Source organism: Taudactylus pleione, unplaced genomic scaffold, assembly GCF_031769625.1.
Source record: "Taudactylus pleione unplaced genomic scaffold, aTauple2 ptg000156l, whole genome shotgun sequence".
Lineage (NCBI taxonomy): Eukaryota > Metazoa > Chordata > Amphibia > Anura > Myobatrachidae > Taudactylus > Taudactylus pleione.
In genome coordinates, this window is record NW_028284558.1 from 20,752,737 (window position 1) to 20,766,105 (window position 13,369).

General features: G+C 39.9%; 1 protein-coding gene across 1 annotated transcript in view; it reads right to left on the minus strand.

Annotated features, from left to right (window-relative positions):
* LRP1B (LDL receptor related protein 1B) overlaps positions 1-7,023 on the minus strand; it is a 1,691,377-nt gene extending 1,684,354 nt beyond the window's left edge. The window contains exon 1 of the mRNA XM_088474914.1: positions 6,823-7,023. Coding sequence (XP_088331040.1) covers positions 6,823-6,904 — 82 coding nt within the window. The 5' untranslated portion in view covers positions 6,905-7,023. The remainder of the gene's footprint in view (positions 1-6,822) is intronic.
* Positions 7,024-13,369: the final 6,346 nt, after the last annotated feature.

The window sequence follows — 13,369 nt, forward strand, 5'->3', positions numbered from 1 at the left end:
TTTCAGGCCAGGCAAGGAACTAGACCCAACTGGTTAGCAAGAAATTATGACAACTTGGTAGCCAACTACAAGACCAGGAACTTGCCAACCCCTAAGCCTCAGGGTCCCAAAGCAATGGTACCCCTCTCACCCACCATAGCTGAGCCCACAGTGGCAAATTGGGGGGAGGGGGGTACAGTGGGGAACAGGGCTATCACCCTTGTAACAGACACAACTTCACCTTCAGGTGACTGAGATCTCCCTCTATCCTCCCCAGGACCAATGTTTCAGTTGAGAGCTTAGCCCCAGGGGGGAGAGGGAGGTTTCAGCCACCCAAAGGAGAAGGTTTGTGTGTGTTAGAGGGAAGGGGCAATCACCCTGATGTCCTCACTCCCCCTTGGTTACACCACTGTTTGCCCATGACTATACTCTTAATAAAGTGTTGAGTAAGCAGGTCCAACCAAACATATTGTAAATCAAAGGAACATAATTTTTTGATGTTCTGGCACACCTCATGGTTTAAAGTCTACCCGCAATCTTACATTATTTTATTTTTTTTGCTCAAGTGGCAGGAAATATATGCCAGACCTAGTGTCATGCTATACTTGTTATTCTTCTGTGCAGACTGTGAGCAAATGCAGGTCTTGGGCACATGGATGATTTCAATTCATCTGGCCCTACATACTGGTTTATGACAGGTACAGATGTGTCCTGCTACATCTTTGCTGTGTATACGGCAAATCATGCCATGCATTCCACGAGTTGTGCGTCCGTGAGCAGATACTCGCACTGCACTCACACCCGCGACTCTGTAGGATTGCATGGTGTGATCGCAGTGCATGCCATAGCGTACTGTAGTGTATGCTGCTGCGGGTAACCGCATGGCGTGCTGCGTGTGCACATTTGTAGCGCGATTGGCAAGGGTGTAAGAGGACACAAAAGTACCTGGAGAGAAGACAAATGCTCAGATTGAACGATCTCCATGCAGAAGATACCAATGATGATTCCACAACTGATTTACCAAAATGGATGATGAAAGAGGAAGGGTGAAATTAGAATGTGAACTATCTTCCTCATTCCCGATGGCAAATAGGCTTTAGCAAAAAGGCTATGCACAAAGCCCAATTTGTTCTGTGTGAGTCAGATTCTAACCTCAGATCACCAGCCCAAAAAAAATAAAGGGGGATTAAAAATCCACCTCATGCACAAACCCATAGGGAGTTGTTTTGGACAGTTCTTACCAGCTTTCTGTCATTTTGTTTGTGCTGAACTCCCATTATGACCCCAATGAAACCCCTGCATCTTATAATGACATTATATCCATCCTCAGATATTAGGCCAGGGCCCCAAAACTATTGTCTTGTGAAAGTATTATCACAAATTAGTAAGGTTGGCAGGAGGGCTCTGGAACAAGAAAAGGAAATCATAAAACAAAGACAAAAATAATGCCTTTCTACCAAAAGGTGAACTCTAAAAGCATACGTATAGGTGAAGGTAAATAGGTAAAGTCATTTAGAAAGAATGTTATTATACATTTACCTGCAAATATTTCAATTACACAAATACAAAGGTGAAATAAAATCTAAATTGCAAAAAAGAAAAGCACAATCATTAAGAATTATAAGCACATTTTGCTTCATGTCTGAATCTAAATGATCTATATAAGTATAATTTGCATATCAAACTCATTGCAAAATGTCATCTTTTAAGACCTATCTCCAAAAACCTAAATTCCTGTAATATATCCAGTCTGTTATGGTAAAATACAAATATGTTCCAACACTGACTGGGAATTACTGTTCTACATTTCAATTTTGAATCATTACATTTTGCAAAATAAACAACAATTTAATAAACTTGATTTTTTTTTTAAATAATCTTTTCATCAATCCATAGTCACACAGACCAATCTACAAACCTCATACAGTAAGCATATGCAGAAAAGAGATTATTGAAACTGGATTGTTCAATTCCACATACACCTTGCAAAACAATTGTTTTCAGTCACTTGGCAATCAAAGTCTTTTGAGAGGACTGGGCACCACTGCGTTGTAGAAAAAGAACTGCTGAGTACTGATAATTCATTTTTAACATGCCTTCAATTGAGTTTATGACTGGTTTGAATCACAAGAACCAAAGACGTAAGTGCTTTTGCTGAATACGCCAACAATATATACAACATATAGCCAAAATAAAAATCTTAAAGGTCCACTGTTTAGAATGTTTACAATGACCTATAGACATGACAGTAAATCACAATTGAGCCAGTTTCCCAGTCTAACCTTGGTGCAATTCCAGTGTCAACACTGGCCCTTAGCCAAATTGGAAAGTGTCCTATTTTACAAATGAGACTCTGTTCCTGGTAGACATTTAGCAATGCTACTACACTAAACAGCAACAAGATAAATTGTTATGTACAGTATATTGAATTGGAGATTGACTTATATCATAAAAATTGTTTTAACATTTTTGAGCTCACGAAGGGCTCGCTATTAACGCCAGGTGCAGGGCAGTGGTTCTCTTATCAGGAAAAAGTCAGAGATACTGTAGGAACTGTTTGGCATTTTAATAAATGTTGTACAAGAAGAGACATATTTTTTTTTAATCTTTTTTTCTTTATTGTTTATGTGCCTTGGCTTTAATTAATATCCCCCGCTGTGTCTAGCAACATATCTTACTAAACTTTCCTATTTCATCAGGCGTGACATGAGCTCATCAACACTGAGATAACATAGCAGCATATTCATATTGACTGAGATAACATAGCTGAATATTCAACCTTTATTTCTTTATGCCAATAGATCAGAGTGAGCTAAACACCAGCATAAGGATGCAGCCTCTTAAACTGTTGACATTAAAGCTTAAATTAAAGTTAACAAAATATGCTATTTACTAAGGATGTAGTAGATTCCTACCACCAACTTCCACCAGGCGAAGCTGGGCAGACTGACATAAAACTAAATAGACCTACTTAGGATAAAGACAGACCTGCTCTTTGAAAATTTCATTTATAAATGATATTGACAATCTGCATGGACCAGCGGCTCTGTATTTATCATCATACCCTGTTATTATGAAAGCATTGCTGCATCTTCTCTGTGCAGTAGGAAAGGTTTATACAATTCTAGCTATCTCTTAGCAGGCGGAAAGATGAAACACCCCTCTGGCCACTATGATAATACTTATAGCACACTGCATGCAAAAATCTTAAAGCAGATTTCAGAAAAAGATAACAGATACCTCATATCTACAATACAGATAGGTTATGCAGTAACACTATACAGCACATTCCTAGACTAGTGTACTCCTATATGTTTTAAAATATCTATTAATAATTCAAATATTGGGGTCTTGAGGGTGCAGCATTTATCAGTGTAGCTTTATATAAACACAGGCTATACTCTACGGACATTATTCAGGAAATACACATTACAAAAGAATGATATAAGGGCAGTAGCAGAAGTTCACGGCTGGCTGACGAGGCAACTGAAATGATATCCTTCTTATCCCCTGCACACTCATTTAAGCAATTGTAGTAGTGTAGTGTTCCAGCCTATTAATAATGATTAGATCTACCAACAAAGTAGAAACCACCAATTTAGAATATTGCTGTAAGAAAATGGCATATTTAAATAAACTCCTTTCATTGTGCCTACCTCCCCCAGAGATTAATATACTGTAGTATAATTCTGATGTTTGACAGCTGCCTCAGTAGGCAGCCCCCTAGTGGTGGGAACTAAAACAGCAAATGGATTTAAGACAAGATTTACTAATGGCCAATTATATGAGTTAAATGGGTACATAAGGGAAGGGAAATGCTTAATTAACTGTCTCTTCTGATATATAAATAGTTTTTCTTTCTCAATAAATAGCTGAGTAAGGTATATGGCAATATATCAATAAAAATATCAAGATAAACATTCAAGACAAAAAGTATATATCCTAATGATTAAAATGATCACATTTGTATAAACTCTATATCCCCATAGTGCATCATACATCATACGCCAACATATGTCTTAAATAGTTTGATTATTCTGGTTATCACAGGCAAAATTATTTGTCATTGTTTTCAGAAACTTAAAGTGAATTCTTTAAAGAGAAAGATAAACAGCACAGAGATACTAAATGTCAATAAATTGATTTAATCTTCAGTAAAAAGATTTTATAGTGCTGTAAATAAAAACTGAACACAGAATTTACAAAGTGACACTTTGATGGTCCATTAAATTACATGAATTGCTAATTTATCAATTGATTGTAACGGTTAGAATACCAAAATTAAGAGCATGTCACCTTAAGGTTTCAGTCAATGCTGATTAACCTGAAAACTATGGTCCCAACTTATTCCCATGTCAGATATATGAATTAAACATTCAATATTATTCTAAAATATGATACAAGGGGGATTGGATTCCACTAGTAGCTCTTGGACAGATGAGTGGTCCATACAGTGCCTATGTATATTGTAAGTTAAATGAAAATATAATGATGTGACCTCTATTTACAATTACAGACACATCTAGACTTTCCTCAGAGAATAACACCTGTGTTAGAACATAGCTTCATTCTCATCTGGGCTGAATGTTGAAGTATTGAGATGTCCGAGGCATTTGAATACATTTACATTGACATTCTGTTCACAAACTAATTGCAATGCAAAGATCACAACCCCTGAATGAAAACGCCAACTCTGAAGAGCATATTTTTCAAAGTGCCATATGACTCCAAAGGGCTCATTAATCTTGGGCCAACCGCCGTTCTAGATGTAAAATAGACTCTTTCTGGTTTACCTTTCAGTGATATTAATTTATGTAGATGAACCACACCTGTGCTCATCCACTTTTAGCTGCAGCAAGCAGTGCGTACGCTTTTACATCTAAAATGGCACAAACAGAGTAGGCTTAATTAGTTGATAAATTACTCATAAAACTTTCTGCAAACATGCATAAATTTGTAATGGAAGATACATTACAATCATTTATATGCCTTCGAGCAGTTGCAGAGATTATATTTATAGACTTTATTATTAAGCCTACTAACAGCAAAATATGAACTCATTTGGCCAACTGCACGAAAGGAAATCGGAAACTCCTCTGCAAGACATTTGTACGAATCACCTTGGTAACACATCTTCCTTCTACAAATGCTCCAGTTTACTTGGACCAAGAATGTGCTCGGACCCTTAGTGACACACATATAATAATGTCTCTTCAAGAGCCAAAATGCCATATGGTGCATGCTGAATAGAGCTTAGGACTGGCGGTGTCTATAGAGACCCATAATGAGAAAAGGACAGTCCAAGATAATAATGAGGATTCTGTCTAAATATCCTCTGAAATGAAGACAAATACCTTCTGAATAGGCCATGGAAGACCATGCACTGTTTTGCCAATGTATGTATTTAAGTTTACATAAGCTGTCTTTTATTATACAACAGATTGACAGTTGTTCACTTCTTGCTGTAGTTTAACTATAAACCCCTATAAATGTCAAGGCAGTGGCTTAGTAATGTAAGGGATAAAAAGAAATTACCCACTGTTCATGTGAGGCCATGGGGTCATTAACAATCGTGAATGTCAGTCATATTTATACATGTCTAAATGTCCTCTCCATTTATCAATTGTCTGCATTTAATTAGTTAAATATCATATTATACATAAAGGTAGCCGTACTGCACACAGTTAACCTGCCAATAAGGGTTATTTCAGGAATTCTTCTTTTCAAGATCATTTTAGATCCTATATTTCTGACATTTTCTTAATTTAAATGATGATTGCTATAAAGAAGTTTCAAATATATATAAAATATATATATGGTTACTGAGCCTCTACTGTCATATAACATAAGGTGTAGCATATGCCAATGATGAGCACATTAGACATACATTCCTGTTTTATATATCTGTTTTATATATTTCCCTATTTTTTATTCTTCAGGGTGAAAATATGCCCTTAGTCAGACTTGTAGCACAGATCTCAAGAAAAACCCAGTAAGAGTTTAATTCTCCCAAACACACTGATCCATTGTCACTATGTATCACTTACTGATGACAATTTATCACAAAAACTTCATACTGCAATCACTGAAGATATACAGAAAATGCCTCATTGGTCACTGACCCATGTTACCATTTTCTTTAGAACCTCTGCAGTTCTATCCCTGGTAACAAAACTTCCAGCCTAACACAGTTATTAGAGAAACACAGCTGTCTGTTGCCAGCGTGTTCACAGATACTGATTGTTATTGGGTTTCTTAAGAGATCCATAGTTGAAATCACAGCCTAAAAGGTATTCTTTCATCCCACACAATTACTGCGCCCAGAGTGTGAGAGATTTCACCATGACACAAGTTTATGACCTATTGTTGTTCAGCATCACATCCTAACTACTATGTATTTGCCAGTAATCTGCTGCTAAAAAAGCCTTTCTCCTATGCACTTGCTACCATCTATATGTGAAACCCTAGGATAGCACAATGGTAAGCATGCTCAGGTATAAGATAGATAATTCAGCTTCTGATTGAAATTCATTTTTTTTTTCCCTTCTATCCAACGTTTCATGTAGAAAGAACTGGCTGCAAACATTAGCATTTCATTTCCAAAACATCCATATATAATACAGGCTGCAATACATGCTACGCTTCCTGCAGCAGCACACCACACAGCCTATAGCCTGCATAAATACTGTACTTTTCCTATTCAGTCCTCAATCTCTGGCAAAGCAGCAGAACCTCAGCACGAACAATACCCAGTCATCTTTTTGCAAAGAAGAAAAAGCAGATTTATCCATAAACTCCACGGGTTAAGTTTGCAACTCATGACAAGAAATGAAGACTCCTTACCTGCATCTGTCCCCAGAGTCAGCACCTTAGCGATAGGCAATAATCCTGAAAGAGTCACTAAGGCTAGAAGGAACTCAGACATGGTTGCAGTGTGAAGCTGGTGGCTGCCTGGCTGCACACTCACTAAGTCAGCAGCCAGCCTGGAGTCTGGAGTAATTTACAAATGTCAATGGGAATTCTTCAGCTAAATGAGCCAGCCTGCCTTCCCCTGCTTCCAGCAGGACTTGTAGGTGTGTATGTGTGTAAGCTGCTTGTGTGTCTTGACTTCTCAATGCAGAGTACGTCTGATCTTACATCACACAAGAGGGGCAGTGAGAGATGCCAGCAGACAGGGATCCACTGATTCATCACCGAAACCTACCAAAGACACCCCTTCCATCCCCATCCATCACATCTATTACTTACTCAGGACCATTTAGAACAACGGGGGGAAAGAAATTTGCAAACTGTAACGCTGCAGATAACAATTATTTCATGTTTTAAAGCACTTCCCCTCCTCTGTGTCAGTTCCCATTCATCCCCACCGCATAAAGCTGTTATCTATCCAGCCATTTAATAATTGCACTGAATAAATCCTCTCCTCCATATCTGATATTGTTTGGAGAGCTGTCATTTATATGGACGGGCTTTGCAGCAAATTGGGAAAGCAGAACATTGATAATTAGTCACATTAGGGGGGGCTGATGGATTACTATGCTTGTAAATTGTAAGTAACATACAGGACCATAATGGATGAAACAGCATTAACTAGTAAATCAGTATAATCTACAAGGGTGAGTCATGAACTCTCCTTATTTGTAGTAAACTGTGACCCTCCCTCAGTAGTCAGTACAGACTGTGCCCCCTTATGTTAGCTGAGCATAGAGCACCTGACATAACGGCATTTAATAAGCCATCACTTTTATTTCTTATGGCAGGTGTGCCATTAACCCTTTAGCTGTCATGCTAATTTTGAATGGGGGGGGGGGGGATGATGCATTTTCCTGCTTGCTGTTTTATTCTCCTCATCTTGGGCAAAATAATGGCGACAATGCTCATTTTTCATTAAACTGTGTTTAGGTTTCTGTAGTTTTAATTAGGTGTTTAATGAGATTTGTGGACTCTAATAGTAAGCCTGTGAATGCAAAGCTCTGAAAGGTATTATATATCTTTGCAGTTGTCAGGTTTAATATCCGTGGGGACTTCAATGGGGCTCATGTGTGACCCTCTCATAGGCGACCACTACTTGTCTATAGAGACTGTTCATTTCAGATGCTTTAAATGATGGTCCTTCAAAAATATCTACAGTATCTGTATGTTTACCACTGGAGCTAAGGTTAGCACTTATGCAATAAAATAGTTAAATGAGGATGCCTACTGTAAATGAAAGGTACATAGTCCAGGATTGCTTTAGGAGCTAATTATTTAGTGCAGCCATTGTTTAGGAGTGCCCATTTTAACACTTTCCTTGCCAGAAATATTATGTAATTGTTCATAAAAATGATTTGCTTATTTGTTCCCAGTAGAAGGGAATATACAGTATATGCTAGGCATAGTAACATCTCAGACATAGTGACCCTATAAATGCCAGACACATCTACTTCATTGATTAACAGACGCATTTTGAGCAGAAGATTATGAGGCAGAAACTATAGAATGGCTGTCTATGAGCACAACAATCTCTGGAAGAAGATTTATAACACATTTAGAGGAGCTACAAAAACAGCTGCAACAAGAAAATTATTATATAGTACATTCATTTTAAGGGTCACAGTAGACTCTCTGAATGGGCACATAACAATAGAACTAGCTTGCACTTAATATGAGTTTTTCAGTCAATTCAATAATTTCTTAATTGTATATATATTTTAAAATAAATGACAGTGCAAAAGCTTTATTGTGACATCACACACTTACAAACGTACACAGAGAGCACAAGATGGCAGTGTCTTCAAGCTGTAAACATTTTACACCTTCTAATGGGAGGAGCTTGTAAGATCGGGGTATTTCTTTCTTAGGATCATGGGGTCTATTTACTAAGCAGTGTTAAGAGTTCAGCTCCCAACTGTCATTTTTCAAACACAGCCTGTGAGATGGCAGTTAGGAGCTGATTGGCTGGCACCTTATCACTTTTCACTCTGTCTCCTAACATTGCTTAGTAAATAGACCCCCATGACTGAACCAATTATGACACCCACATGCAAAAATTCTGTTTTGTGGAATACTGTTATCTATATAAAATAATAAGGGGATGGAAAAGGTGCACTTAAGGGGAAGATTCCTGCCTTCCAGTATGGCATACAGCACATTTTTCATCCCACAAAAAGATTTGTGTTTAGTGAGATGGCAACAACAGAAGAATGCTTACATATGAATGTATAATAAGATGATAATGATTTTGCATGTGATGCATCCTGCCACTGATCGGAAGCATAGCAGCATTTAGTGACACCATATGCTTGTACAATTGTCAGTAAAATTTGCAAAGGACAGCTTTTCCGATAAGAGATGTCCTTTGCGATATAAGGACTTCCACATGCACAAGCCGCTGGGGATACTGGGAGGGATCCGATTGGATCCCTCTCAGGAAACATTGTGGAGAGAAGAGCATAAGCTTCTACAGGGTTGGACTGGCCCACAGGGGTACAGCGGAAATCCCCAGTGGGCCCCACAGCCTGAGGGCACACCCCCTCCTCTAGGGGTCAGGATCCTGCCTGTGTACTCAAATTATACATTGTTACTCTATTGTGTTTAATTATTTTTCGCATGTTATATTTTACTGTGTTCCCAGAACTTTTGGTGTATTCACAACAGTGAATTGCTGTTATCAGTTTGGCACATTATGATGCATGAATCATCAGTAAAGGGGCTCAGACCACAAGCATGGGCTCCTACCACTGCATTTACCTGGTGGGCCCTTCATGCCCTAGTCCAATACTTGGCATCTATTAGGCAATGCCATCTATAGATGGCATTGCCTTTTCGGAAACAAGCTTAGGACAGTTTCCCTTTCCGGAGCTTGGTGCATATGGGGAATGTGGTCAAACTTTAGAAACCTGCATCCTTGGGTGTTTGACCACATTGTTGCAGTTGATGCATCCCACCCAACAAGGGGTATTGAGGAATATTTGGTAAACAGAATAAGTGTATATGGTCAGCTAGGGTGGTTTTCAGGGACTAAAATGTGCAAGGACAGATCTTTAAAACCTGTGGATTGTCACTTAAAATAGTGGTTTCAGCATCTATGAAAATATTGGAGCTATATTACAAATTAGACAATTATGTTCTATTTTTCATTGCTTTACCATATGGAATTCTGTAATCAGTAACTGTTATACATTCTTCCATAGAAAATATTAATCAGAAATAGAGCCTAAAGCTGGGTACGCACTTACCTGATCCAGCGGCCGACCGGCCATCGCGCTGACCAAACAGCTGATTTGGTAAGCTGTACACACCAATCGGCCGCTCGATATGTCTGGCCAGACTTCACAACTGGGTGGGCATTTAAATATGCCCACCCAGTTGTGGTGTTAATGTCGGCGGTCCCTGCAGCCAGTGTAATGGTGGTTGACGGGTTGCCTGTACACACATGCAGAATTGCAGATGCACCAATATATCTGCATGATATATTGGCATTGGCTGTGTTGCAGGGCCGACCACATATGTCTGCGAATGACGTCGTTCATAGAAATATCGGGTCTACACACCCGCTGATGCGCTACCAAGATATTGTTAATCTTTAAAACGAACGGTATATCTACAAATGTGTACCCAGCTTAAGGAATGACCACAATCAATGTTTGAAATATAATAACTTGGACAAGTCTTCTCTCTGAAATATATGCAGTTATGCTATAATTATAGGGTCTAATTCAAAATCCCTATTAAACAGAGTGGAGCAAATATGGTAATATGTGCTTTGAAACTGTATACGAATGTACTTCACTAGGAACTAGGGGTATCACAGAGGTACTTTTTGGAGCCATTTTGTGAGCTGAACCAGTATGAAAATGCAGCCTATCCCTTTACTAGGAACTAGGATACCACTGGTGCACTTCCTGGAGGCAATCAAGTTGTGGGTCAAACCACTCATTATTCATTAGCAAACAGAATATTAATTCAAAACAAACTACTGGTATTATTAAGGCAGTGCCTCCTCTCACCTGTTTTCTTTACCTCCAGGGGGAGTTGTATCAAACTTTTGAGAGAGACTGTGATAGATAAATGACAGAATCTGATTGGCTGCTTTGGGGAACTTCTCTACTACATCTCTCCTCAAGATAGAATGACACCCTAGATGTAATGATGGATGATAGTTTGGTTGGTTAGGACTATGTCACCACCTGAGTATTCTTAACTATGAACTAGTGTAGTTGTGGTGTCACCAGGGGTTGGGCCTTGAAGCTCCTGTGACCTATTATGTTAGATTTAGTGAACTTGCCCATACCCTCATAAAATAATATATAGTGAGACAGAGACAAATGTCTATTATCCCTTTAAGGCAGTGGTTCCCAAACTTGGTCCTTAAGGCACCCTAACAGTTCATGTTTTAAGGATATCCATGCTTAAGCACAGGTGACATAAATAGTACAGTACATCAGTAAATTTGATTGCACCATCTGTGGACAAGCATGGATATCTTTAAAAACTTGAACTGTTATGCTGGCCATACACCTACACGACAAGCATAAAATCCGATTCATCATATGATTTCCCTACGATTCCCCGGAGCTCCCTGGCAGTCGGGGCCACTTGATTGACACATGATGTACATACGATCTCACAATACGATGCATCGTGTGTCCGTCTTGTAGCGGGTTCATTTGTTAAAAAAAAAAAAGACTGATACACGCACGGGTAGATCCGTGATGCATGCATCTGTCTGTAATAAAATAAGTACTGATGCGGGGATGGTTCAGTGAGAACCATCCGTGCATCTGTGAAAAAAAAGTGTTTAAAAAAAAAAAAAAACGGCGTGCGCCCCCCCCCTAAAGAGCAACCAGCCCCGGGCTTTTAGGGACCCAGTGCTGGTTGGGCAACATACGGGACAAACGACGTAGGGGTCCCCCGTATGTAAGCCCAACCAGCACCTGGCTAGTCAGAACCGGCCCTGGTTGCCAAAATGACGTAGGGGTCCCCCGTATTCTGTGCAACCAGCGCTGGGCTCTGATCCGGTCCTGGTTCTGGAAATACAGGGAAAAAAATTAGTCGGGTTCTCCTGTATTTCCAGAACCAGCACCAGACTTCTTCTAACGGGAGGCTGATGCTGCAGCCATGGGAGCCCTTTCACAGGGCCCCCCAGTCGCAGCATCAGCCCTGATTGCTAGTCAGCCCAGGCCAGGGATCCCTGGAAAGCTGGGAACCCCCCAATAAAGGGGTACCCCTCTCTAGGGCACCCCAGGCCCAGGCTGATAGCCCGGGGCTATCCCCAGCACCCCTGGTTGCGGTGGGTGGCGGGTTGATTGGGTGGTGTGGAGTAAATAAATAATAGCAAACATTGGGGGTCATTCAGAGTCGGTCGCAAGCGCTGAACGCTCGCAACCGACTCGATGTTGCCCCACTGGGCATGCGCATGATGGAGCCGGCTCTGTCGTGCGCATGCGTGAGACCCGGCTAGCTACGGACACTCCGTTGCTAGGGGTCTCGCAGCAGAAGGGGCAAGCTGGTGAGTGACAGCTCGCTCCGTTTGGGAGGTGGGCAGGGGGTGTGCTTGCCCAAACGGAGGCGTTCCTGCAGGACTACAATGGAGGGAGCCGTTCATTGGCTGTGAGACGCTGGATGACCTCTCTCAGCCAATGAACGCTTAGCAGCAGGGTTTCCATGGTGATATCCCACCGCTAAGCTGTCATTGGGGAAGTACCGTTCTACTGAACGGTACTGAAGTACGTGGTTCGCGATTTTACGTGGAAACTCTGTTTGAAGGTTATTTTATTGGAAGAAAGGCAATTATCAACAACAAATAAACAGCAAATAAACACTAATGTTGTAGTGTAAATGTGTAAATAATGGTATAGTGTAAATTATCCAAACCCTGATTGTTCCACCAAGATAGATAGTACAGAAGACAACAGTCAAAATGTATTTTGCACTGGTTTAACTCTATTATATATTTCTGTATTCTAAAATAAAATACTCAGACCAATATAATCAAGCACAGATATCCCCCTAAACTGGGGAAAGCCGCAAACCTCCCCAACCTTTTGTAATATCAAACTGTAAAAACATTTTTTGAAGATATATACGCTGACCAGGAGCAATGAGTGTACCATTGGAAAACTTTATAACTTTGACAGTGGAGGCACTGAGTATCTATATGTATACTGGAGAAGATATCCCATTTCAGTCTATTATTAATCAACATTCTACTGCGATTTCTACATCCCTAACTTGGAACTACCGCAATAATCTGACAGTCCTTAATCATGGAAACATGTAAACTTTTAGCAGCTAGGCATGAAGGTGTGTCAGCAGAGGCAATTATATAGGCCAGCCCTGCTAATCTAATCTTATTAAAAGAGTCAATTGTTTCTTTATCATAGTTAGAGGAGTGGATCTAGAATAGTGT